At 33.4% G+C, this 27,732-nt stretch overlaps 1 protein-coding gene across 6 annotated transcripts; it reads left to right on the top strand.

Annotated features, from left to right (window-relative positions):
• Positions 1-7: 7 nt before the first annotated feature.
• Positions 8-27,732, top strand: LOC144966372 (secretory carrier-associated membrane protein 1-like). 6 transcript variants are annotated; one of them, XM_078902756.1, is made up of 10 exons: positions 8-191; positions 989-1,099; positions 2,011-2,139; positions 4,934-4,966; positions 9,415-9,487; positions 11,260-11,388; positions 11,936-12,095; positions 14,290-14,388; positions 18,477-18,594; positions 22,812-26,117. In XM_078902756.1, exons 1-10 carry the CDS (start codon positions 138-140, stop codon positions 22,977-22,979), a joined length of 1,074 nt encoding a protein of 357 aa, XP_078758882.1. In that variant the 5' UTR covers positions 8-137; the 3' UTR covers positions 22,980-26,117. The 6 variants fall into 6 exon arrangements, with proteins under 6 accessions (XP_078758882.1, XP_078758881.1, XP_078758879.1 ...); XM_078902755.1 differs by lacking the exon at positions 4,934-4,966 and adding an exon at positions 5,244-5,288 and having other exon boundaries at positions 22,812-23,123; XM_078902753.1 differs by lacking the exon at positions 4,934-4,966 and adding an exon at positions 5,241-5,288 and having other exon boundaries at positions 22,812-23,123.

Genomic DNA, 27,732 nt, shown 5'->3' with positions numbered 1-27,732 from the left:
TGTTGTAATGAAATTTGTCGTAAGTTGAGGAACGGTCTGCTGACGGTCTTTACTTCAACGTACTATAGAAAGGATGCTCTTATAAGACCATAAATACATTTGAGAGAACAGCTTTGATTTAGATTTATTCCTTAGACATGTCTGATTTTGACAACCCGTTTGCTGACCCAAATGCCTCAAGTCCGTTTGCGGTGAGTTTTTATTTTATTTTATTTTTAATCATCGCTGACACGGTAGATACTCTTCATACCCGCCCTGACTCTGGCTGTCACCTCCCACACCACAGACATTGACTTTCATTTCTTTTTGTAGTGAGATCTAGCTCATTGTTGTAACGAAAGTATGCACCATTTTATCTAGCCTAGCAGTCGACGTCGACCAAATGTAAATATACAGTTTTACAATTCTATTTCACAACATCAACTAGACCCGTCTATGCGTTCCGGCAGTTCAGTAATGAGTAAAACAACAGAAGTGAGTCTAATCTCTAGTGACTCTGACTCAGCCTATATTTACACATTTGCTTCATCATAATGATAGAATTAAAGTTGAAAAGGAATGGATGAGCAATCTTCATAATATACCACATATTTAATTACATTATTTTTTGTTATAAACCCCATTTTACATTTTTTAAAAATAATTATGTTTTCTCACCTTCCTTTTACTTTTACTTTTATTATTATTAGAGAAATGTTGTTGATAATATGATAAGAGTGATTTTAAAAAGTGATATATATTGCATGCCATGTATATTGTGCGCCTAGAGCTATAATGTATGGGACAGGCACTATAAAAATTAATTACATTATTATTATTATTATTTATTATTATTTGATGCATCTATGGATAGCTTTGAGCACTTCTTCATGATAATTTTGACATGGGAGAGTGCTCTATTGATCTAATTCAAAAGATTGGGCAGTTATTCTGTCTCTAAATGTCTACAAACATCTTGATTTTATCAAACTCAATTTTATTTTTCTAGGATCCCTCAGTACAGCAAGCTGCTGGCTCAGGTGGAGGATATAATCGACAGGGTGCTTTAGATGATTACAACCCTTTTGCTGATGGAAACCAAACAAGGCCTGCAAATCAGGTAATGAATTGATTCAAATATGGTTCAAATGATAAGGACTAGATCAAATTCAAATTAAATATTTCCGTTTTAAAAAGAAAGCTGTCAAAGTGGTGGATGCACCAAAAATTAATGTCACATGGCAACACATTTATATATCTATCGAGTATATAAAAATATAAGTTGATTTATTTAGGGAATGTTTTTTTTAAGCATCTACCCTACAAAACTATTATTCATGAATTGTCACCGAAGCATGGTGCTTGATCCTACTCGAGAATTAATTTATGAAAAGATTAATACTCGTGCATGTCAATAAACCATCATCAGCTATGCAGCATGTCAAAGTATACTTTATCCAATGGCTGTCGCTCCCTGATGGACTTAACATGATCATAATAATGTTTTGTTTTTTTTAACATGCACAAAGGAAAGTTATGAAAGATAGTGATCACCCCCTAAACAAATGTATAAGTTCTTCAAGAGTAGCCATTGTCTTTTATCAATCAAAACAAAGTCAACACTTTATCTTAATTCCTTTTTACCAAATAATGTTCGAATTTTTAATGCGCAATTGTGATTAAAGTACTATTTTATAGGATACATTTAAACTAGAGGCCATAAGGATAATGTATTTCACTTTATAAAATTAATTATATATTCATTGTCGCCATAAATTCTCTTAAATTATAATTATACATGTTTATGTATGCCATGTCTGTAAACAAATATCCATTTTATATTGATGAATATATATTATTAATATTATATTATTATTAACATTGACTCCAGGCATGCTTGCAACATATTCGGAGATGGGAATAAAGCACCACATAATGTTGATAATCATACAAGGCTTGAAATTTTGAAGAAATTTAGGAAGATTAAATATCATAATGCCTTTTTCATTTATAACTTTGTCCTATTATTAGGGTGGTGTTCCTGCACCACGGCCTGCTCAGTCTCAGCCAGCGGTTATGCACCCCTCAGAAGATCCCCCTCCTTACACTCAGACAGGTGCTCAGAAAGTTGACACAAGTGAATTACAAAAAAGACAAGAGGTTAGATCATTTTTGGTTTCTTGAATATATGTTATGCATGCATTTTAAAATGTTGTCTATACAGAGTTTTGTTTTTACCATTTGTATCATTTTTTGTGTGTGTGATAATATGTTTGGTTAACCAATCTTAAATTTCCACCAGCATGTTGTTAGCAGTTGGTTGTTATTAATATTAACCTGCTTATGAACAGTACTTGTGCCGATATGAACAAAGCCATCAAATGATCATCCTGAGAGCTAGGATTTCAAATCATTATTAAATGATAAGTTGGGGGATTTTACAATTTTATAACACAACAAATCATTTTAGAGTTTTATAGGTCACATTTCTCTGAATTCAGTCCCTTACATATCATTGTTTATTTTGGTTGACCAAAAAGAGATGGCAATTTCAAATTAATAATTATATGCACAGCAAATGGATAAGAAATTTACGCTGGAAACTCATTATGAGCGACTTACCTGTACTGTGGTTCATATTGTAAGGAGGGTCAAACAATTGTCTTGATAAGTGACAAGGATTATAAAGCTCTAGCTTGGGTCCTTTGGTAAGACACATCGCATATGTTATCCCACTTGACTCAGGTGTTCCCGACTATGGATATACAGTTTGTGACAAGAAAAAAAAGAAAATTTTTCCTTTGAAGGATTGCAAAAGGGTTTGGCATAGTTTAATGAGGAAACAGGTAAAAACAAGTTTAACATAGTTGTCAAACTTGAGTGATCTACCCTTTCTTAACTGACGACAAAGATGTTGATTGATGTCACTATGAAGTGAATGATAATTGAGAATGGTCTTTCAAACTCTCTGTTGCGAAGAAATAGTAAAATCCAATTCATTTTCTGAAATGCCAAATATTCCTCCTTCAACTGCATATAAGGTTATGTTATTATAAGTATTGTTGAAGGAATCTGACGAATGCAAAGGAAAGTAGTGGAGGGTCAAAAATTTTGCTTCAGACTCATTAGATACAGCTTCCTTCTCTTGCTAACTGAAATATAATGTTTTGCTGATTAAACTGAATACTATTTTTAAAGGAAAGTATTGAAGTGTTTTCCTTGGCAATTTTTCTGGGATAAGTCCATTATAAAGAGGAAAACTGAGCGGGAATCCCCAAACCTGAGGAAATTATAAGACAGAAAACAAAGGTGCCTTAGTGGTTTTTGGGCCATCAAAACCTGAGCAGTTTAATTTCTACTGATGAGACCTCAAAGCAGCCCTCCTAATCTCATGCATTATCGCTTTTGTATAGATCATTATACCATCTGCTTTGGGGATGCCCCAAAGACAGTTCCAAGTCACATATGTGAATGGGGTATAATCTGTATTGTCATGCCACTGTACATTAATTGGCCTAAATAATGATCTGTATACATTCAAGGTAGATTTTTCTACCAATGACTTATGAATGATTGAGGAACAATGGAGTTATGTTAGTTAATAATCTGAAACACTGCACTCATGCAATTTTTAAGCAAATTTCAACAAGAATGTGTCAGTTCTTTCTTAATTGCGTTTAAATTCCTCTATATAACAATTGGAATGCCTCAAGAACAACATAGTGCAAAAAGTTTAAAGCAATTCATGAAACAAAGGCTTTACCTGCGATTTTCTAAGATACCATGAGTCATGAATTCAGAACCAATTTTTTCTACATTCGGAATGAAGGCATTGCAAGCTGTCTCCATGTTCTTGAGATTCCAATATATCATATTTAGTACCATATTTATTACATGGACAATTCAAAAGTAAGATTTTGACAAGATATACATAAGTGATTCATCAATTTGTAATTTTTTTTTGGTCACAAACTATATTAAGAGTGCTAGTAAACAACTGAAATCCAACAGGCTGTCTATGCTGTACTGGGTGGGGTTCCCGACCTCCCCCGTGTGTCTGTTGTCCAATTATGTTCTGTCTTTGTCTTGGAATGAGAGTACTCGGTTTTGTCCTGACCCTGGCCAGAGTCCTTGGCTGGAAAGGAAACCGTCGAATGTATAGTTATAGTTTTGGAAGATGATATTATTTTCCCTGTAAATCATCTCTCTGTTATGAGCTGTTATTTTTTCATTTTTAACATATGATTTGTAAACATTTGAGTGTATTCCTCTTAGTGGGATCATGTGCTGGTGTCTGAGTGAGACTTTTAGGTGATCTCAAACTAGGTACACTGACAGAGTGCTCTTCGAATCTACATCTTTTCTCTATTGGAACCTTTCTCCTTTGTCTTACTTTTTCTTGGGTGCTTTAATTGTAATTCTAGAACTTTTTACTATTCCATTTTCTTCCTTTGTACTGGCGCTGATATGACCTTAAAGTGTTGCAAGCGCCGTAAAATCCTTAAAAACACAAAAACACAAATGTCTATCCTGTAGTGAAAATAGGAAATTTGGTTCCATACCACCTGTTGAGGAATAAAAACATTATGAAGAGCATCGAGCTTGGTGAACAGAGATTGATCTATGTAAGGATCTGAAAGAGGTTTATGTACATTAATACTTTTTGAATGTTATGAAAACTATACTATTTACTCTTCGTGGCAGGTATTGAATAAACCATAATAGTGTTCAAATTTGCCAACCATTCTCGAGGAAATTTGTTGTTTAAGCATGTCTGTTTAATAACATTCTTAACAAAGAAGGGCGCTTTTTACATTTTTTTTTAAAATCAAAAATGTTGAACGCTGAGAAAATTACAATTTTATTTGATGATAAAATGGTGGTAAGACTTAATTTAATGCTTGATTTGTAGACAATTTAATTAAATTCTGATTTTATAATGTCCATATGCTAGTTGTGGAATGCTGGTGATACTTCCATTGAAGAGGTCAGTTGTGTTTATTGCTGCCAGTATGCTATATCCAACTTACAAAAAATTCATATTTATTTTATTCAAGTGGTTCTCAAAATGTGTCAGTACAAATGCCGACTCCCTAAATTTCATCAGAACTGATTTACATGTGCTGAAATACATCAAATTCGTTGGACTCGATTTTATGCCAATGTGATTTTGATTCTTTAGATAATGATAAAATAGTCTCTTGCACGATTTTGAGAATCACAATTATGTGATCCCATTCTGACTTTGCATTATGTACTAGAAGGAACCTCTCTTGGGACCAAACAGCAACATTCAGCAAAGGGAGGAGGTCAGTTCAGACTTTTTGAGTCTCACAATATGAAGTTCAATCTACCCTTCCGGCATACCTTGCAACATCCTTTCCCAGTCACCAATGTGGTTTTTTGTTTTTTTCTTTTTTTTCTTCTTTTTTTTTTTAATGTTGAGATAATTATATTCATTGCAATGTTTGAAAATAAATTTCATGTGTTTACCTCAACTTCGAAGAGACAATTGTCAAGCACAATAAATAAGGTTTTAATTTAATGGGGGTCTTTTCTTTTTTTTCTTTTTTTTTTTTTGTACATTGATGAGCAGCATAATTTATAAACCCCCCCCCCCCCCCCTCTTCCTTTTAAAACATCAGCTGTTATTTTCAGCCTTTAGATACAAAAATGTTTCTAGCCGGGCCCTAAACCAAACTGAATTATAGGCAAATTAATTTTTGAAAAAGTAGATGAATTCAACTTGTGTCACACCAAATAATGATTTGTCAAAATGGGTTAAATTACACTCAACTTGTGTGTGTGTGTTTTAAACTTGAGTGGAATCTGAAAGAAAATTAATCATGGAATTACCTTGTGAAACCAGAATGGTGTTCATTTTTTGCTAGATTCCTCTTTATAACTATATTTTAAAATATAGTTTTGACAGAGCTTATTAATGTAGCATATTTGTTGGTGTTTTGTAATTGCTTGAAAAATATTACAGCTGATGTTTTAATCAATCACATTTTTCAACCTACCTTTGAGTGAGTTTGTTACCTCCACCATTAATCTTTTAACTTTGAATTGTATTACTGTGAGAAAAGACTGAAAATCACAGAGCAAGATGCTGTAGAGTCCAATAGTCTGTCAAAAAGCAGTTCATAGTCACAGTGTCAAATTGCTGTTATTATGTTATTTTACTTTAAAATAAGGCAAATGTAGTGCTGCTGGCATTGATGATGGTTACTTAAGTTTATAATAGAAGTAGAAATAATTATAATAAATTATAACGATGAAAATGGTTATAATAGTAATAATAATGATAATAATTATAATAATAATAATAAAAGAGCTGGATGATCTCTAAGACAATTCCAGAATTGAGGTAAAGGACCAAGCCTGATTCCTGGGTGTGATCTTTGATAGGAAACTAAATTTGAGAGTTCTGTCGAGCATGGAATGGGACACTTAACTATTGTAAAGATATACTGAACCCTTATTCAAACTAAATTGGACTACGCATCTTTCTTATACAGCTCTGCAAAACCATCCTACTTAGGCATGCTGGACCCAATTCATTACCAGGGACTGCGCTTGGCACTTGGGGCTCTCCGCACTTCTCCAGTGGCAAGCCTTTATTCTGAGGCAGATAAGCCACCTCTCCATCTCAGGAGGAAAATGCTGGCTCTCCAGTATGTAACTAAGGTTACATCACTACACAGCAACCCAATACACAAACACGTACACTACACGGATAGGACACTCAAAGATTTCGTAAGCACCCAAAAATGACACCACCATTAGTTTATAGAATAGAACAAGACATTGCACGCAGATATGAGCATCAATTTAGATAGTATACATTCATACGTCCAAGCAAAAACACCACCATGGTCCATACACATAGACCAAACAAAACTTGAAAAATCACAAACAGACCCACATATTTACAAACAGACACTTAAAAACAATATTACAAATATACACAAACTACACACACTTCTTTATGGATGGTTCAAAGAGCACAGATGCAGTAGGGTGTGCCTATCACTCATCGGAAGGCACTAGATCACTTCGCTTGGACGAAAATGTTTCAATCTTTACAGCGGAATCGAGAGCAATCCTAATGCTCTCGGTTTGGCTGAGTGATAGAATAAAAACAAATTCTTAATCTTGTCTGACTCATCCATACTCAAGGGACTCTCAACTTTTTATTGCACCGATACAAGAATCACACGTATCTGGAAGGTGCACATAAATTATTTAATAAAAAGGATTTCTCTGGGTACCCAGCCATGTGGGTATCCAGGGGAATGAAGAAGTGGATCGACTGGCAAAGGAGGCAGTGATCCAAGAATTTAAAGCTTAAAATAAAAAAGTATGTACGAAAGGAATGGGAACGATCCTGGAGTCGAGAAGTTAAAAACAAATTAAATCAAATCAAAACTGACCTCGGCCCCAGACCCAACTTGGGGGTTAAAAAGAAGAGACGAGGTCAAAATAACTTGACTCTGTTTCCTTCTACATAGGGATGAAAAGCCCCTCTGCAGAAGCTGTAACTGTGACCTCACAGTTCGACATATTTTGATAGAATGTACAGTTAGAACAGTTAAGGTTACGACATTATGAAACCAGGGACTTGAAGTATCTACAGGAATGTGAACTCCTGCAGAATTTGTAAATAAACATTGTTAAATAACAAACATGTAACAGTTATGGTTTTATAAAATTTTATTACAGCAATATTAACACGATTGAGCAGCTATGGTCCTCAATGCCGTTAAAAATTTATAAAAGCTAGAAACGGACGCTTAAATGACCTAAATAGTGTTGAAAGTGTCGTCAAACACCTAAAAACACTTGTACTGCGAGGAGTGAGGTTCTTTTTTTTCCTAGCATTTGTGGAAAGCCTTAATTTTGATTAATTTGACTTAGATTCCAGGAATTTTAGAAGTGAGATACATTCAAAGATGAGGACAATATTTGCTTGCCAAATTGTTATCAGCAGAATGATAGTCATTTTAATTTATTATTTTAAAATAGGTATATTTATTGTTTCTGTCAGTTGATTATACTACTAGGTTAAAGAATAAAAGTATCATGGTTGATTTTAGGCAGGCATCGGGATGATGTCGTTTTTTCTGACCCCTTGCTGCCTTTGTTCATTTCCATTTGCCACTTTACAAGCATATCATGTGTTTTTATATATGCAGTTCATATCACCAACAAGTTATAAAGCATACAAATTTGAGCACTTGCCACACATTCATGCCAACCAAATTATTCATCTGTCTAGGTCATTGACACATGTCACGATGTTTTGATAAAATTACACAGTGTTCTCCAGTTTTACAATGAAAGCCCACACAACACCATTGGTGAGCAGAGAATGAATTATTCCTTTTGCTATGAGACTTGACTTTTCAGCTGCTTGTTGTGTTTTTTCGCGCCAAGTGAACACAATTGTCTGGGTCTGGGTTTGAACCTATCATGTTTGTTTTGGGCTATCATTACAAACCACACGACATAACTTATATCATAAGTGGCTCAGGTTTAATCTAGGGGTTATAAATAATTACTTTAGGGTCCTTTATAAAATGATTAATGCAAATTATAAGACAAGTCTGTCAATACAATACAAAAAATATGTCAACATGGGGTTTTATTCGGGTAGATGGTAGAGCTTTGGCATGAAGAACTCCTGCTGTGAGAGACTGGTAAGTGCTGGATGTCAGCAAGGAAAGTTTGAAGTGGTTTTGATTCGTGTTGAGGACTTGCTCATTACACTTCTATCATATGTGCAATGGTGTATGGAATACGACTTAGCCTTATGGCAGACTTTTGATCCCATGGTGTGTTCATTGGCAATGAATGGCATATGCAAGAGTCTTTCTCTTAGACATGAAAGTTGAAAGATTATCTATTGCTTTCTCTTCATTAATGATCCATTCACTGAATTTTAAGCAGTTTGTTACATTTTATATTTTTTTTCTTCCATCTTATTAATGAACGTTTTCTTTAGTAAAAAACAAGTGCTAAAGTTTCTAGTGATATTTCACTCAAATATGACTTACTAAAATTATCTTTGAATTGTATCATTTTTTGAAGAGGAAAAAACAAACTTTTCATATTTAATATCATCAGCATATCAATTTTAATAGACAATTCTTATTATGTCTGATTATCTTTCATTGACCCCATGCTGTATTTCAACCCAGTCCATTTCTTTAAAATGATTTAAAGAGTTGGATCCGAAATTTGTTTTCTCTCGCATTTGGCTCAGGTTTTGTGGTTTGTGGTTTGTTGTTGTTGTTTTTTGTTTTTTTTGGGAGGGAGGGGGGGGGGGTTGTTCCTTTTTGGTTATTTAAAACAATTACACCCTTAAGGGTGATGTGCATTGAATAAATTGTAAGAAATAATGACTTCTTTCTCAATTTTATTTTACCACAGGAGCTAGAACGTAAAGCAGCTGAGTTGCAGAAAAAAGAACAGGAGTTGAAAAATGCTCAAAAATATAGTGGAAGTAAGTGTGTATTGTCTTAAAACTATCTACTATTTCAAGTTTGTTTCTAGTGAGTTTTTTTTCTCAACTTCAAAGATAATGTCAGGCAGAGTTCTTTTTCAAGGATGTATTGTGATGCGATAAGATACAAAGATTTGTCGATGGGTGGTGAAATAAATGGACATAAGGCAAGCAGTCAAACGCCATTGCTTTGATGCATAACAAGTGGAATCTGGTGATGAACAAGAGGAGGGAGAGAGTTTGACATCACATCAAATTTGAAAATGAATGAAACGAGGGAAAAGGTGGATACATGAATAAATGGATTTGCCAAAGGGCTGCTTTTGAAATGTTGAGGCACTAAAAATGTTGTTTTAAAGAAATATTGAATGATAAAAAATATTTTTAAAAACCAAAGGTCTGGCACCAAAATAATTTCTGGAATACCTCTTCAAAGTAAAAAAAAAAAATGATGGGAGTCAAAATATCAACTGAATGCACATGTTTTCGTCACTTTGAGAAGGTTTTTAAATATTCCTGTCATACGCTTTTGGGGCATAACCATGTAATCTAGAGAAACTGATGAAAGTTTGACCATGTCCTGAATTCATTCATTAGTGTAATGGAAACTGTCTTTTGACACAGAATAGTACATATAACATGTTCAAAAGTGACTCAAAAAAGTTTTTTAAGCTGGTCCATTTACGTTTCAGAAATGAAATATATTTTAACATATGTGAGAAAAATTCCTCAACATATAGGCATAATCCTAAAATTAACTACACAAAGAACACGAGTCGGGTTGCTCTGCTCTGCTTCGGAATCAGAGGAAAAATATGGCACACCATAGTCAGCAAGGCATATGACCACCATGATTTCCAATCATTGCTCAGACAAGTCTCCCCGTTGAGTTTATCAAGGGGTTTGTGACATTTGCTGTGGTGTCATTCTATTCTGCCTCAACAATGTTCCAAAATTTGTAAGCATTACTTGCTAGCCGCTGTCATCCCGTTGTTCATCTTTCGAGAAGATTGCAGCTGTGCTAAATAGGTTTGAGGTCTGAACTTACAGCTGGCCGCCAAAGGAATCTGATTGCAGTAACCTCCATGCAGTCTCTTATTCCTTGTGCCCCCTGAGGAGGCACATTGTTGTGATAAAAACAGCTTTGTCTCCTATGTGGTTTATAAAGGGGACGCCTTGTCTGTGCAAAATTTGATCAATATAAACCTCAGCATCCATACACTTGGTTATTCGCTTGAATAGGGATTTTTCGTCAGTCACCATTTTCTCCTCAAAGTGTTCCAGTGCCATAGCCCCTGTTAATTATTTCATGTTTTCCTTAACATCCCTCTTGCTCTTCATTCTGTAGCACAACATTCTTCTATCCCAACTGTCCACGAGGGAAGCTGATTCATCAATGAATAAAACTTTACTCAATTCTCAGAAATAAGACCTCTTGTAAATCAAAAGATTCAGTCTCCTCGGCAGACAAAACAAGCAAATAAAAAACAATGATTTTTTGTTTTTAAACGTCATCCAGTTTCAGGTGTAAAAGCTGGGGAATATAAGGAGTTTTTTTTTAACAATTGGAATTACAATAGAATGAAATCGGTCAAAGAGTAAATATCCCTTGCCCAAAGATAACAATTTTAGCCAAAAATAGCGATTACAAAATTTCTTAAAGATTTTTTTTGAAAACATTGTATATTATAGTGATATTATCTTAATTCGTGGACATCATTACTTAATTTACATTGCAGCAAAATTGAAATAAAGTCAACTTCATATTTCAGGTCGAGAAAATAATTGGCCTCCTTTCCCTGCATTTTGCCCTGTTGGTCCATGTTTCTTCCAAGACTTCAATGTTGACATCCCTTTAGAGTTCCAGCGAATCGTCAAAATAGCCTACTATCTTTGGGGATGTAAGTAAAAATAGGTTTTATTGTTTGTTCCTTAGCATATAACTTTGTAAATGACCTTTTTTTCTCTCTATTCTTTAATGGGATTAGATTGTTCATTTTTAATTTTTATATCTCATACTGGTTTTAAACTGTTGCTGATTCTTGGGTGAAAAGGGTAGGGTTGTTGAAGACCATTATTTCATTTTTAAAAAATTTTTAAGATCTATGCGTAAATATATTTTTGAAATCTAATTTAATGAGCAGATTTGTGTGGGTGCATCCTAATTAAACCAATACTGGAATATAGTTGTGCAGTCTGGGATACACACCATTAAAAAATGGAAAAAAATTTAACAAGTATACACACAACTGAATTCTACTATAAAAAGTAGTAGTTGGAGGATACACCAAATATCACGCAATGAATTATGAATTTTTTTATCTATTAATAAAGATAATAGATTTAGTTTAAAGTTATTTTACTTTTTACATTTTATTTAACAATTACTTCTTTTTGAAAAAAAATAAAAAATTACTTTATATATTTGTGTTCATCTCTTCCATGCAGTTCATGTTATAGTTTTGATACTCAACGTGATGGGCAGTTTGGCATACTTCATCACTGACTCTAATGGAGGAGCCACTTTTGGTCTATCCATTTTATGGCTCTTGTTGTTTACTCCCTGCTCTTTCCTTTGCTGGTACCGGCCGCTCTACAAGGCTTTTAGGTAAAGAGATGGATCTGTTTTACTTAATATTTGTCAATTTTGATTTTGCTTATCTTTTCTTTACTCTCACACCTTCTCCCAGACACCCCCCCCCCCCCCCCCCCCCCCCCCCCCCCCCTGGTAAGATGTTTTTGTTTTGTTGTATTTTTTAAAAAAAAATTTTTTGCTTCCAAGATTAAGGTTCCAGGCTTGATGATGACAACAGTCTCCCAGACAAAATTTTTATTATCATTGTGAATAATTTCAATACAATTGGTAAGGAGGATTCATTCTCCTTTTTCCTAGCCAACTCTCGCTCTCCGTCTGAAATTAAAAATCATTTTTTTCCAATCCAGAAAAGGCTTTAGAACTAATGATCATGAGAATAAATGTGATTTTGTTTTTCTCAATTTATGTTTCCTCTGTAACCTCTTGTTGCTATGCCTGGCATCCATATTGATAGCTTGACTGTCAAGCTATCGATATGGATGCCAGGTATGCTGACTGTCCCAGAAATTCGTAAAAAATAATGGCTGTCCCGGAAAATACGGAAGTTTACTTTTTGTCCGGGGAATTTAAAGAAATTGATCATTATACTACACCTCATCATCATCCCTACTATCACTACTACAACAACTACCCCCTCATCATCATCCCTACCACCACTACAACTATACTACCACATCAGATTCCTACCACCACTATTACAACTAACATCACATCATCATCTCTACCACCACTACTACAACAACTACCCCCTCATCATCATCCCTACCACCACTACAACTACTACTACCACATCAGATTCCTACCACCACTATTACAACTAACATCACATCATCATCTCTACCACCACTACTACAACTGACACCACATCATCATCCTATTATCACTAATATAACTACCACCACATCATCACTACTACAACAACTACAACCACATCATCATCCATACCTCCACTACAACAACTACTACCAACACATCATCATCTCTACCACTAATACTACATCAGCTACCAGCATATTATCATCCCTTCCACAACTACTACAATTACCTCCACCACATCACCATCCCTACTACCACTACTACAAAACCTACTACCACATCATCATCCCTATTACAACTCATCAGCCGTACCACCACTACATCAACTTCTAATACCACATCATCTTCCCTCCCACCATTACTGCAACAACTACCACCACATCATCATTCCTAACACCACTATCACAACCTTCACCACCGCCACACCATCACCCCTACCACCACTACTACAACCACCCCCACCACCACATCATCAGCCATCAACAAACCATATAATTTGAAAATTGGTAAGCTATTCTCACTCACAATGATTGTCCTTATTTTGTGGACAGTCATTCTCACCAGTGGCAGTGTTATCTTGATGAGTTATCCAAGTAATGTTATATTATTAAAACAGTGAGTGAGGATCCCATTTTGTTGCGAGCAGATTAGTAGTAACAACACATACTTGTATTAACCTCTAGCACCATTGTAACCATATTATGCTCTTGCTATCACAACGCTGCGGTCAAGAGGTCATTCACTCCCATCATTTTCCGAACCACTGCAACAGGTTATCTTCCGTGATACTTAACACATTTGTTACTGTTAATTTACAATCACTTATGCACAACCGCAGTCGATTTTACCAATATGAACAAATTAGCAACAATTTGAGAAAACTTTGAACTTTATGTTGGTACCAAACACTCTATAATTATAATCATTGTCTTTGATATATTTTGCATTTGTATATCAGCATAATTTTGATTATAGTTTGTTAAATTTAATTTATTAGTTGCATTATTATAAGCTAAAAAAACAATAGAAACTCTCAAAACTTGCTCTAACCGATGGAGGAATAAAGTAACCTTTCATTCACTCCCTCACATTTTGGGCGTCGCACACCAATGTGTGTGTGTTTGACATGTACTAAGGGTATCTCAGGCCTTTTCATACGGGGAAATAAATGTTCAAGGGGATGAAACGGGGTAAATGGCAGGAAATTTCTTATTGGTTAATGATTAGTTACGTGCGAACCATCAATTATCCAGATAATTGCCTCAATACACGTCTTGCAGCTGCCATACAGATAAAATAGGCTTCTTAAAGCTTTTTGACAGTGAATTTCATGTATTTCTGTGGAATAATTACGCCCATTCATATTTATTTTCCCCTTCTATTTCCCCAGGAGTGACAGTTCTTTCAATTTCTTTGTGTTTTTCTTCATTTTCTTCTTCCAATTCTGTGTGTATGTGGTGCAGTGCCTGGGGATTACTGATTTCACAGTGTAAGTACCTGTTTGAAATATCACATTAGTTTGGGTCATAGGACTGATTCTCAAACAAGCCTTATTCACATCTTTATGTGTCACAATAGTTTTTCAGTCCATCCAGTGGTTGGCTTGATCTTATTTAGATCTGGTACAGAATAGAACCAATCCAATGGACCTTAAAGGAAGAAAGAAAGAACACATTATTGTGGTCTTTTGTTAGTCAGTTTGATGCTCTTTATCAGACATCAGTCTCATTGCTGTTCTTTTAGTTTTGAATTAAAATATAAGCTACAGAACTCAGACCAGTTTGGTTTGCAAACAACGAAATGACTGGATCCAACCATTTTTGGGTTCACAAAGTCAAAGTCAGACCTTTGAGAGCATTATGGGATGATTGGCGTTTAAATGATTAATAACATAATCTGAAGTGGAGATATATTTTTCATTTATTTTTCTTTTTGTCAAAAAAAAAAAAAGTCCTCAGTTACTCACTTGATTATCGAATTTATAAAGCATGTTAAAGGGTCCCAGTTGGTAAGGTTGATAGAGCGCAGCTCACAATGAAAGAGACTGGTATCAGTCAAGGTTATTTTCTAAATCCCCCTGTCTATCCAGCAGTGAATGGGTTGCTGGTCTGTTAGATATGATTCAAAGTACTTTGCAATATACTAACAACCTGTCGAAAGGGTGACAGGCAATTGATACTGGCCATTTAACGTTTCAGAAACTCACATTTCCATTGGTCATATGGCTTTTTAATGACTTCCTCTACTATAAGATGTGCTAACAGTTATAATATTGATCATGTTTCCTTCAACCTATTTACTCTTTCTACCAAGGAAGTGTTCTTGGATGAATTGAACAGATGATACAATGCATGTCCTTTTTTTTTTTTTCTTACTTAAATCATTACTGAACTTCTTGACCTCATCTTGGTTTATATTAACATAACATTAATTGTTGATCATAAAATGGTCTTTCCTGTCATTCTGTCTAGCACTACATTTTTATTTTTACTCTTTTATTATTAGAATATCATATTGGTATACAAGTTCTAAAATTAAAACTTAAGTGGGTCGTTTTATCTTACACTTGTTTAATTTTCAATTCTCAGTTCTCTCCATATTTCATTTCGATTTTGATTTTGTCTTTTCTTCTTTTAAATTCATTTATGGACGTATTTATAATGGTGAGGAAATAAGCATGTTGTTTTTTTATATTGTGAGCAGAAAATAATTCAAACCCTGTAAGAATGGAAATTGAGATGTTTCATTGCTTTTTTTTTTTTTTTTTTTTTTGTAGTGGGGTTGTTTTTTTATAAATAAATAAGCACCAAGTTTATTATACATGTCAGAGACTTTTTCCTGAGAGTTGAGGGGTTCCATCCTTTGAGGGGTGGAAAAAGGAAGATAAGGGGTATCCATATATTAGTTTTTAGTTGACAGTCAAGCCAAAGCTCAGAGATGTCAACTAAACATCTCATTTGTTATTTCAGCGCTTATTATGTAGCCATTGTTTAGCATATAATCTTCCATTTGTAATCTTTATGTTAACATTGTACACAGTTGCTTTGCCTTTAACTCTTTTGTAGTTTAAAATGACGTGTTTTTGGGGGAGGGGGGGGGGGGGGTTTGATAGTGTTAAAAGTAACACACACTGAAATTTGTTTTCTTTTTTAAAAAAGTGATTTAAACAATTTACTTAATTTTATCTCATTTACAACTGTAAAGCATATTGTGATATTTAAGCAGCAGATGTTTAAACACATCATTAAAAATCTATATTTAATGCATCCTTTTTTTTTTTCTCCACAAAGCAAATGTATTATTTGTTTTCTACTCTCTCATTTTACTTTTATCTGGGTGACTGACAGTGGAATCATCTCAGGTTTGTCTCTTGTTGGCAGTAATGTCGCAGTCGGTCTGATCATGATCTTTATCGGCATCTTTTTCGGAATTCTGGCAATAATTTCGTTTACCATGCTAATTAAGGTATTAAGCAAACAAAGGATGTCCGCATTCCATCTAGTTCTTGTATGTTTTTTTGGTGTATATTTTGGATTGGTTGTATACTAATACCTTCCCTCATCCAGTAACAATGGAAAGCAATGTTTTGGTTAGAGCATGTTATACCCTTCAACCGCTTGAAAGTGTTTGACAGCCTTTCTTAACATTTGGTCAGAGTTAAGTTTGTCATGATTTTCATGGTAAATTTTGCAAATCACAACTAATAATTGTTTAATATTTAAATTTCTATTTAACAGAGTTTTCATAATTTTTTATAATGATTAAATCATTGGTTATATGCAGTAAAAACTTGCTGAAGTGAAAGAGCTCTATACTGTTTTTTTACTATTCATAATTTTGGTTATGTCTCTTTAACTATTTTAGATGAAAGGCTGTCAACTGTTTCACCATTAACGTTGTGGGACACCGCCTTGTATTAATAAATGCTTTGTTGTAGTCTTATCTTTGTCAAGTCAGATAGCATCATGTATGGTACCTCTGTGGACTGACACACTGGTGTCAAAGCAGGAAATTAAATGTCTCTGGTATCGAATTTATGTCCAGGGATATTTGAAAATTCTGTATGTCTTCAGGGTCATAAACAGCTAAACATACAAAATAACATATTGATGTCTTCAGTGACAAACCGTTCAGCTCCAATAATATGCGGTTTTCTAATTTTAGGCCAAGATCCCTCTTCAATCAATTACGAAGCATGTCTATCAGTGTTGTGTAAGACTATCCAATAGAAAATGCTTTATATTGACATGTGAGAAACTATTCATGTCCAGTGGTCCTTCATGTTGTTGGTAGTTTAAAAAATCTCCAACGTGGTTGGATTTTCCCCGGGGTTGAACGGTTCTTGACCAAAGCCATCATTTACTATTAACAAAAGAAACTCATACTGTGATGTATGAAATCAAGGTATCAATTTTTCACATGCTGAAGTGCTGAAACTAATGCAACACATAAAACAGTATTTATTAAATAAAACATTAAAAAATCACGTTGATATCTAAGATGCTGCCACCATCAAGTAAAAATGGTTGAGTAAACCACAAAATTCTAAAATTTTATGAAGGCAATCTACTTAAATATAAATTCAAACAACAATGATGCTAAGAAGATCGGCCATTGAGAGGGATATACAGAATAATAAAAAATAATTCATTTTGAAAATAGATCATTGATTGTTGCCATTCAAGGTCTTCAGCATGTTGTCCTTTGTGTTAGATATAATGACATAGCTGTCTTGCTTATTGCATGGATGTATGTATATTCCTTCAATCTCCCCAGTCTCCTTTTATTTGTAGTGGGTACCTGTTTCGGTAGACTGGCCCCTCTTTCCTTTCTCATATTTGTTTCATTTCTTTAAATATGTGGTGTATATATTTGGTAAGACACAATGGATAGTTATGGTCACAATCAAATTCAATCAATTCACAGAGTAAAAGAATTGATATCTTTGATTTATAAAGCCTTCCAAACCAAATAGTTTTAGTTCAACTGTAATGCAGTGTAGAATCTTCATAATAATCCATTTCTATAAGGACATGCAAAACTATTATTCTTGTTACACTGGTGAGTGGTTATGCTTTCCTCCTCATATGGAGGTTGGGGGGGGGGGGGTATGTAATGATTTAAAAAATACTTCATAGTCCTAAGTCAGTGTCTTAAAAGGAAATTGGGAATTGCCTTAAGTCTTTTGTTTAATGTGTGTGTTTATAGCTGTATTATCAAAAAATTTGATATAGTTATGTAAATATATTTTGGGTGACTACTATCGGTTTTATTTACAGCACTTTAAACAATATCTATATAAATATATATTTTTCATCTACATTTGCAGAAATATTTTCAGATACTACATCGGGAGGCTACTTAAATTAAACTATACAATAATACATGGTTTGAAAACAATATATAGTTTCAAGAGAGAAAATAAAAAATTAAGAATCTATCCATTATCTTATTCAAAACTTGCTTGTCAAATCTGTGATCATGACTATCTATTGTTCGGCCGTCAACTGATATTCTATATGGCTCTGTTATGTTCTGTAAACTTTATAAATGTATACGTTGGTGTGTAATATACAGGGGTTGGATTAATGGTCTCAAGACAGTTGGTGATGATGGAGGAGTTGGGGGATTCATGCTCATCATTGCCTTTTTATTCACCTTGGAAGCAGTTTTCAGTATGATGCTCCTGGTTAAGGTAGGTGCAGAAAAAAAATATCCGTACAATGAGGCCCAGAACTGGTTTGCTATCGTATATCTTTCTCATTTCATAATTGACAGCTTCAACAAAATAAAGAATTACTATTATATAGTTTTTGAAGAGTTTGATTCTTAAGTGAGAAGAGGGTAAATTTTAAAAGGACTTATTTTTTGCGCAACCCAATAGAGGTATAGTGGCCGAGTGGTTAGGGCATTGCACTGTGACCCAGAAGGGCCCAGGTTCGAGCCCCGCTTCAGGCACTTTCACATTTTTCCTTGAGCAAGATTATTAACCCCCAATTTGCTCACTTGGACAACATGGGTGATTCCTGTTGACATCAGACATCTTGTTTGATGAATTATCTATATTCCTTCGTGGAATGACTATGTGACGATATCTTATGATGTCGTGGTGGACGACGGGCATAAGAGAATATATGTATATAATTCAGTGTACAATATTTGATATTTAACTTCAAAAGAGTGTCAAGTCTTGATTTTCTACTTTAAATCTTTCATAAATTTTCGTTCTTGTGAAGGAAAGGTACAGCTTATGTCTCAAGTTTGAAGTAAACTCTTCATTTGCTGAATGTCATATACCAAAATGAAATTTACTGTTGTATATAAAGGGTGGCTCAGAAAAGCTGCCTCCTGTTTGGCAATTTCTTGTGTCTATTCTATTTAAGCCAAATTTCTTCAATTTTTAAATCAGTTTTATGCATGCAAATATACATATTTATTATTCTAAATTTGAAATAATTATAAGCGTTATTTAAGTGTTGTTGAAATGACCCTGTCAAAATAGGCAAATTTTTTGTGCTTTTATTGTACATTTTTTAATGTTTCAATTGTTTGACCATGATAGGGTTATGCATGAAATTCTTCTTATTGATTAGAAAATCGAATTTACTGAATATTAAAGACTTAAAAAAAAAAGTGTTTTAACTTTCACCAAGGAGGTCTTGTTTATCGACAAAGATAACGGAAGTCAATTTAAATACTCCTATGGGTTCTTTTTTTGGTGCAAAAGTAACTCTCACTCAAGCGATTGTAATTAACCAAACCATGAAACCAAGTACGTAAGAAATCACACAATTTCAAGCCACCATGTTTTTGATTGTTCTGTAAAGTAGTTAGAATTTACTCAACTTTATTAATATAAAAACTACATAAATGTAGATATCTGCTCTTTATGCCATGAGAATTTCATCATTTTAGGCTTGATCAGAAAGAAGTAGGAGACCTCCAAACAGGGGACAATTTTTCTGAATCACTCGGTATATTCAGCTATATATCAAAAACTTAACAAATAAGTGTAAGGTGACTATTAAATTCGGCACAGATTTATCACTTCAGTAGAGTATATACATAATTATTTTGATTTTTTTTTTTCACTACATGTGCAAATGTGTCATAGATCCCGCTGCTCTAGATACATATATCATTTGTATTTATTTGTTATGCGTCCTTTCCATTAGTTTTTTAGCCTTAGCTTCACATTCATTTTTTTTTTAACTTTATGAAAAATGGGCAAACAGTATACATGAGTAACAATAATAGTGTTTTGAGTTTGTTACAAATTTTTTTATTTGTAAATTATTCATTCAATTATTTCGAATTTTAAAATTATTATTTTTAAATGGGCTTAAAAAAACAAAACAGAGGTTAATGCATCTTCGTCTGAAGTGCTAAAATTTGTGGATTTTTTTCTTTTTGTTGTTATTGTATCTAATGTCTCTTTGTTTCATGAAATGATGGTCAACTAGTGTATACACATGCACTTCCTTCCCCATTGCATTAACAGCTATGTGATTATTGCCTTTTAGTATTGATTGTTTATGTAGAGAAGAATGTCAAAATCAAAATTAAAGATCTCAACTTTGATTATAATTAATGAATCTTATCACATTTAGTTATATATATATATAATGAATAATTATCTTTCGTAATTAAGAATTTCAAGCTAAATTATATGTAACATGTCAGTTTTAGATTTAACCTCAGTGCCTTTTGTCTAATTCTTTCTTTAATGATATAATGGAGAACTTTTGTTGATTCTCTGATCTCTTTTTTTTTAAAATTACTTTGAAATTTTATTCTAACCAATATTTCACTACTGTATGCCCAAGTAATCTCTCACCAACTTTTGTTACTTCTATGTATGATGAAAGTGAACATATCACTAGACAGGTAATTATTGTTTCGATTGAGGCTATGAATTAATGTGAAATGATTTTTAATGGAATTAGCAGATGGCAGTTGTAATGTCTTTCAAGCTGTAGGGGAGCAGATTACCTAGTCAATCGCCCAATCCCTTGTCCATACATTTCTCCCAATGTTGAATGGATTTAATCCACATCAGGGAAGTCCAAGAAATATACACACTTTGTTGATTACAATTACGTTTAAAGATCACAAATTGTAATCACGATCAGGAAAGGCAAATACAAACTACTGATCTGAATACAGAATAGCAATATCACAACTTCTCACAGGCCTATATTATAGAGATTTAATGATTAGAATTTTGTACATCTTAATCTGGGAGGGGTATTTGACCTCCCATTGTGGGCAGGAGGTCACGCTGTGTCTTCTATCCTCTTTTTCCTCGTTGCTTTCTGTCTTTGTCTTGGAATAGGGTTACTTAGTTTTGACCTAGCCCTGGCCGGGTCCTTGGCTGGGACAAAACAGTCAAATGCAAAGTTATAGTTATGGGAGATGATATTTTATTCCCTTGTAATCTCTCATTTATGTACTGTTACATTTTTGTTGGTTTTATGTATGTAATGGTTTGTAAGCATTTGAGTGTATTCCTCTTAGTGGAGACCTTTCCTTGTGTCTGGATAAGACTTTTAGGTGATTTCAAACTAAGTTCACTAAGTGCTCTTGGAATCTACATCTTTTCCTCTTTTAACCCTTCCCCTTTGTCTTACTTTTTCATTTGCTCTTTCAATTGTAAATCTATAATCTTTTTGACTATCCCATTTTCTTCGCCATAAAACTTTAAAATCAAAACTACATCTTTTTATGGTACATAAAACTTTTCTAGAATACAGCAGGGATCTGATTCATGGACCAGGCTTCGACACAAGTCCAAGACTATGTCCGTTGTCCCAGACTAAAACGCGTTACGAGCTATTCACAAAGCCTGCCTATGAAAGTCTTAGACTAAATGAGGGACTAAACAGGTTAAATTTACACCCGCGATCTAGCGTTGTCTGGTACTAAGTATCAAAATTATATGTGCTACTGGCTGGAGGACGTAATTGTGCAGTGCTTAGAGCATGTCTTTACCGTGGATAAGCATCATATAAGTGCCATCGTTACTTATATTTACTAAAAACTTACACACACTTTCACAAACAATGTTTACAGCACTCAACTAGTCTCACACCATTTTTTTCTCTCCCCTTTCCTCCCCTCTCTCTCTCCCCCCTCCCCCTCAAACTCTCTCTCTCTCTCTCTCTCTCTCTCTCTCTCTCTCTCTCTCTCTCTCTCTCTCTCTCTCTCTCTCTCTCTCTCTCTCCCTTACATACAATAACAGTCACATTTCGTTCCAGACGTTTTGTGATGCAGACCTTATTTTCATCAACGTTGTCGCACTTTAATCATTCCTCACCAGTTCATATCCACAGACACACACACATATACACACACACACATGAGTCCAAAACAAGTCAACTGCTCATTTCCCCCTCTATATATATCTGCAAATACTGAAAAATCCCCATCCATGTAAAGTAATGACTTTGCATGGCCATTTACTTTTCCCTCATTGTGCCTTTAGGAATAACCACTTTGTTGCATTACTGTAATAACATAATTGCGACATGGTATTTGGAAACAATGTATAGGCTACGTACACCTTGATTTTTTTTTTACAAAGTCTGTCCCTATCCCTGACAATATTTGTTGGTCTTTGATTTTGCAAAATTTTGGAAAAAGCATGAAAAAAATTTTTAATGTTGCTTTTTTGGAAAATTAGCATTAATTTCACACCATCTTCACATTAAATGTAAAAGAGTTGTAAGTATCCCCAAATGTTATAAGTCATATAATCACAAATAGAGAGAATAGTATATTCGATGGTAATGTATATGTAATATATGTGAACTGTTAATTTTTGTTATCATTCAAACGCAAGCAGTATTTTGCTGTTTTCAAGTAATACCAGATTGACTGTAACTTACTGATTTCTGCTAAATGTGTCTTTAGGTTCATCGCATCTACAGGAGCACTGGTGCCAGTTTCCAAAAAGCCCAGGCTGAATTTGCCTCTGGTGTCATGAAGAACGAGACTGTGAGGACTGCAGCAGCTGATGCTGCAGCAGGTGCTGCTAGAGGAGCCGTTTCTGGAGGCTATGGTAGCGAGAGCAGATACTGAGGTCTCACTGATTACACAAAATTATAGAATACGGGAAGAATTGACACATATTTCAGAGAAAAAGCTTTTCTTCACATATGTATTTGATATTTATTTATAACTGAAGCACCACTCAAGGCTGTGTGGTAAAGTGTTTAATTTGGATTGTGTTTGTTTTTATACTTTTGTAAACTTTACCCGAGACAGAAGATAAAAAGGAGGTAAATTCTTTAAATATTTTGATAGGTAACTTCAGCCCATTTTTTTTTTTTTTTTGTTTTTTTTTTGACGTCTTGCTCATAATGTTTTTGTTCTTTTCAAATTAAAGTTTCTTCAGTTTGCCACACAGCCTTCTATTTCCATTTGTTGATTGGTGAATGTCATATCAGGTTTGAGAATAACATCATTAATCATTGCTTGTTGTGATTATCATCAACTTGCCGATATGTTGATGGAGTAGAGTTGTATTTGAAAGGATTTTACTGTCACATGAATTCTATGGTTACAAAATTCATTTTTTATTTCAGAAACCAGTATTTGTTTTTCTTTCTTTCATGCTTTTTATTCTTAACAGAACACAACTTATAATTAATCAGCATGTTTATGTTGTCTTGTCTTATAGAAAGTGATACTATTGTTTTGTGAACTAGACTGAACATATTGAAAAAATGATGTGGTAATAGTGGATAAAATTGTTCAAAATTTGATATTTTTCTCACGTACTCTCTTCTCTCGTGTAATGCTGTAGTGAATAAGTGAATAATAGTTGCATATCTGTTTAAGTGATTTTGCTATGACCATTCCTGTGAGATAATGCTTAACTTGATATTGCCCACAATATTATATGTGACAATTCATGTTAAGTACGAACACACATTAAATGTACATTTTGATGCTAAGTTCTAGTGATGCTTCACATATTTGAAAAGAAATTTGATTTTTTGATTCGTGAAGAACAAACACTTTGCACATTACTGATGATATTTTTAACCAACTCTTTCTAACCAAATCCATAAATTGTCATTGTACAGTCGTGTTAATTCATATAGAAATCGTGGGGGTATTATCACATATTTAATAATCGTTTGGGATTGATCATGCCAATTTTAATCTCCATTTAAAAGACATCATATTTTTCTTGTTCACTAGATAAATGAAATATTGTTTCAAGCCATTCACCAAGTTTTCTAGTTATTTGAAATATGTGTGAAGCACTGGAAAATCGGTTCACAGTAACTCTTTGATACATATTGATAATTGAGCACTTTTTAGATGCAATTATCATAACTAAGAGCTGAGATATAGGTGTTCGAAAATCATTAAAAGTAAAATGTCCGGACCTACTTGAAAACTTGTAAAAACTAAAATGTTTTTTTTTTTAGATGTGACATAAAGACTTTTAAAAATTAAAATTTTTCTTTATACAATTTATTTAAAATTTGAGTGTTGCCAGCATTATGATTTTTTGACGGTTGCTGGCTTCAGACTCATTTTCCTGCATCATCACACATATGTCTGCATTCTTTATGTGGCAAATGTGAACAACATCATTCATCTGTTATAGACATTGTGGACGTATTTTTGTGAAATTTCTCTCCAGTATTGATAGTTGTGAATGATTTATCATTAATTGAAAGTATGATAATGATGTGTACATAGTATTTGTATATGATATATCATGAACAATTTTGTTTACTTCATAATATTACATGCTTGAACATTTAAAGAATGATATTTATATGTATATCATAGCTATTCGTAGTCGCCCCTACTGATTGGTTTTCATTGCTTTGTATATTTATTTATGTTAGCTTGATTTAAAAAAGATGATTGGAAAGACAACTGTTTGTGTGTGTGTTGTGCACGTGTTGTTTTGTTTTGGGGTTGTTTTTGGTTTTTGATAAGCAAATTTCATAAAGATATCAAGCAGATGTAGTCAATGACACAAAAAATGTCAATAGTTATGCTGAACAATGCCAGACCGCAGACAGTCATTTCTCTCTTTTCTCGTTTTTTAGTTCAATATTAATCTTATTTTACTTTCAGAATTTTTAGAATATTTCACCCGTTTTCCTTATCGGCATTTCAGATATTGCCCTTGTAAAGACAAGTTTGCTTTTTAATATATAGAATCTAGAAATAGACATGTATTCTGTTTTGAATGAATTTAGAACAGTCACTGAAACCTTTTTATTGTTTAGAAGGTAGCCGATAGCCTTATATATTTTGTATTGTTTGATGAGGGTGGTAAGTTTTTGGGGATTGATTTGTTTTTGTTGCCATATATGAATATCTTGTGTCATTTATGTTTTTTAATTTTAATTTGCCATCATTACTATTACTTTAATTGATAGTCAGTCCCACCGTCACAATGTTCCAAAATGTTTTTCCCCTCAATGATACACATTAAATCAATTGTTCTTGAAAAGGCAAAGAAAACTGTATAAGAGCATGCAGTTGAAAGCCTTGTTTTAAACATTCCCTTTTTTTTTTAAATCGTGAAATTTTATTTAGAAAGCATCATGTTCAACGGTTTTGGATACACTTTAAGTCTCCTATCATTCATATTTGATAAGTGATCACTGAATCAGTCCATCTCCTAATCTTGTTGATTAGGCATATCAGTGTTATCACTTTAAAAAACATATTTCAATGTTATTTACTGATATGTCAGCTCCTATCTGAGGTGTTCAGGATCAAATATACTAAATGACATAGAAATAATCATGAGAAAGGAATATTTTTGTGCTCTACATTCAGTAATAAGAGTGTAAAAAAGGTTTTGTTTCTTTTCTCGTGTAAAAAATGTTAGGTCTTTGTATCCATCAAAGTTCGTTTTCACTTCTCTTGAGTTCGAGTTTATTTTCTAAGTAAAAATTATTTGTATGTATGGTGGGGCATAAACATTAGACATGACCACCGACTTGTTCCTTGGACTCATAGTATGTTTTGATCTTGATCTCCTGATAATTAAAAGGATGGTGTGTAAGATCAAATCAGAGAACTGAGTGCTTGTAGTTTCGTATGTCAATAAGTTGTCTGTAGAATGCTACATGTACATACTCATCTGTCATAGTTTGGTGGGGTTTTAAAAACTTTCTCTGGTTTTATGCTTTGTTATGACCAATATGATAATAATTTGTTTACAATATATTGCAATACAGTGTTCTTCTTTCTTTATGTGTAATCCTAGCTCCACCAGATAGAGCGTTGTTGTCATCCAAACTTTTATTGTTCTCAAGTCTAAGTTAGATTACACAATTTTCTGAAATATGTATATGAGTAACAGCAGGGAAGTATTTTATCAAGCAATTTTGGACAGAATGATAATACATTTTTAAAAAAATAAATAATAGTACATTGTGTTCAATGGAATTAAAATTTTGGATTCATCAGCTTTTCAATTTGTAGCAGTGGAATCGTTCTTCAAAATGACCAACAAAAAAGAGAAGATTGGTTTAGATCCCCTTTTACTTACAGCACTTTCCGATTTGCTTGGAATAATGATGGTCTTAATTTAAGGAAGTTGTGATGTCAGACTCTATAATCATGTTAAATGCGGGGTTTTTAGGGTATTTTTTTGTTTGTATTTGTTGTTGTTTGGGGGGGGGTACCTTTTGTTGTTTATTGTTGCTTTTTTAATTGTGAAGATTAACTAGTGTCAGATTATTAATAGAAAAGACTGTAATCTATTCACATATCGTTTTATATTTACATAAGTTATTTGTTAACATCTTAACAAAACCGAAATAATTTTTGAAGCATAAGGCCACTGGTTTGTTATAGCCGTTATCTTATATATTTCTGGATTCCCAAAAGAATCGCATGCCCGATGCGTCTCCAACTTGACAGGTTTAGTGTAAGAGCTACGCAATTGTTGTCGTAGCAAGGAATAGAAAATCTGTATTAGCTGTTACAAATTACAAGAAGTGATTGCAAAAAAAATGTATGATAATGAGGTACATACTTATTATAAACCATCAGTAAAGGAAATCAGAGTGGTCATAATTTGTTGATAATCTATCGATTAAATAATGCAGTTTTAGAATGCGGTGTAGAATTGTCTTTTCCTAAAAAAAAATGTTGCTTGTCATGCTGTTTGTAAAATGGAGATGTTCTGTTTTGTACAGATGTCATTCTTATTAAATTGCCTTTATATAATAGGGTAGAAACCTAGAAACTTCCTGTTTAGATTATATGAGGATTATTTTTCTGTTTTGATTTCTTTTTTTGTTCCTAATTTTTACTATCATATCCATTTTGGCCATTTGATTTATTATTGAACATATAATTTTGATTTTTTCAGAGTTAAGTTATACATTTTTTTTCTCCAAGAATTTCTGTTCTACCTAAAGTTTTGTTTCCATTAGAGTTTAGTACTTTAAACCAAATAAAATCTCAGATGCATTTTATTTAGAGTATTATTATTATTATTAATATTATTATTATTATTATTGTTATTATTTTATTTATTTATTTGTATATTTTTAATAAATACTATTTATTTATTTATCTATTTAAATATGCTCTTATTATAGTCAACCTATGTACTAATCTGCAAAGCTTGTCATGGTCATTTGTGTAGTAATATATTTTTGAATAGAGAAAAACCCTGTTCCTTTTGTTTTCAAATGAACATGAGTGAAGTTGATAAGAAGGTTGTTTAACATCATGGTGTACTAGTGTTTTCAGTCTCGTAATTTATTTGTGATTTATCTTATGTAAAAATATATTGGTCATGAATCCATCTTATAAAATTATCGAAACCTTCAAA

Source organism: Berghia stephanieae, chromosome 2 (assembly GCF_034508935.2).
Source record: "Berghia stephanieae isolate SIO BIC M18660-M18661 chromosome 2, UCSD_Bste_1.3, whole genome shotgun sequence".
Lineage (NCBI taxonomy): Eukaryota > Metazoa > Mollusca > Gastropoda > Nudibranchia > Aeolidiidae > Berghia > Berghia stephanieae.
The sequence above is the reverse complement of the archived record's forward strand: the minus strand, read 5'-3'. Positions and strand labels throughout refer to the sequence as shown.

Excerpts from the sequence above, each read along its gene's own strand:
- LOC144966372 (XM_078902753.1), top strand. The coding sequence starts at position 138 with ATGTCTGATTTTGACAACCCGTTTGCTGACCCAAATGCCTCAAGTCCG. Across the intron at positions 2,140-5,240 it reads AATTACAAAAAAGACAAGAG|AAGGAACCTCTCTTGGGACC; the intron begins GTTAGATCATTT and ends ATTATGTACTAG. Across the intron at positions 5,289-9,414 it reads ACATTCAGCAAAGGGAGGAG|GAGCTAGAACGTAAAGCAGC; the intron begins GTCAGTTCAGAC and ends ATTTTACCACAG.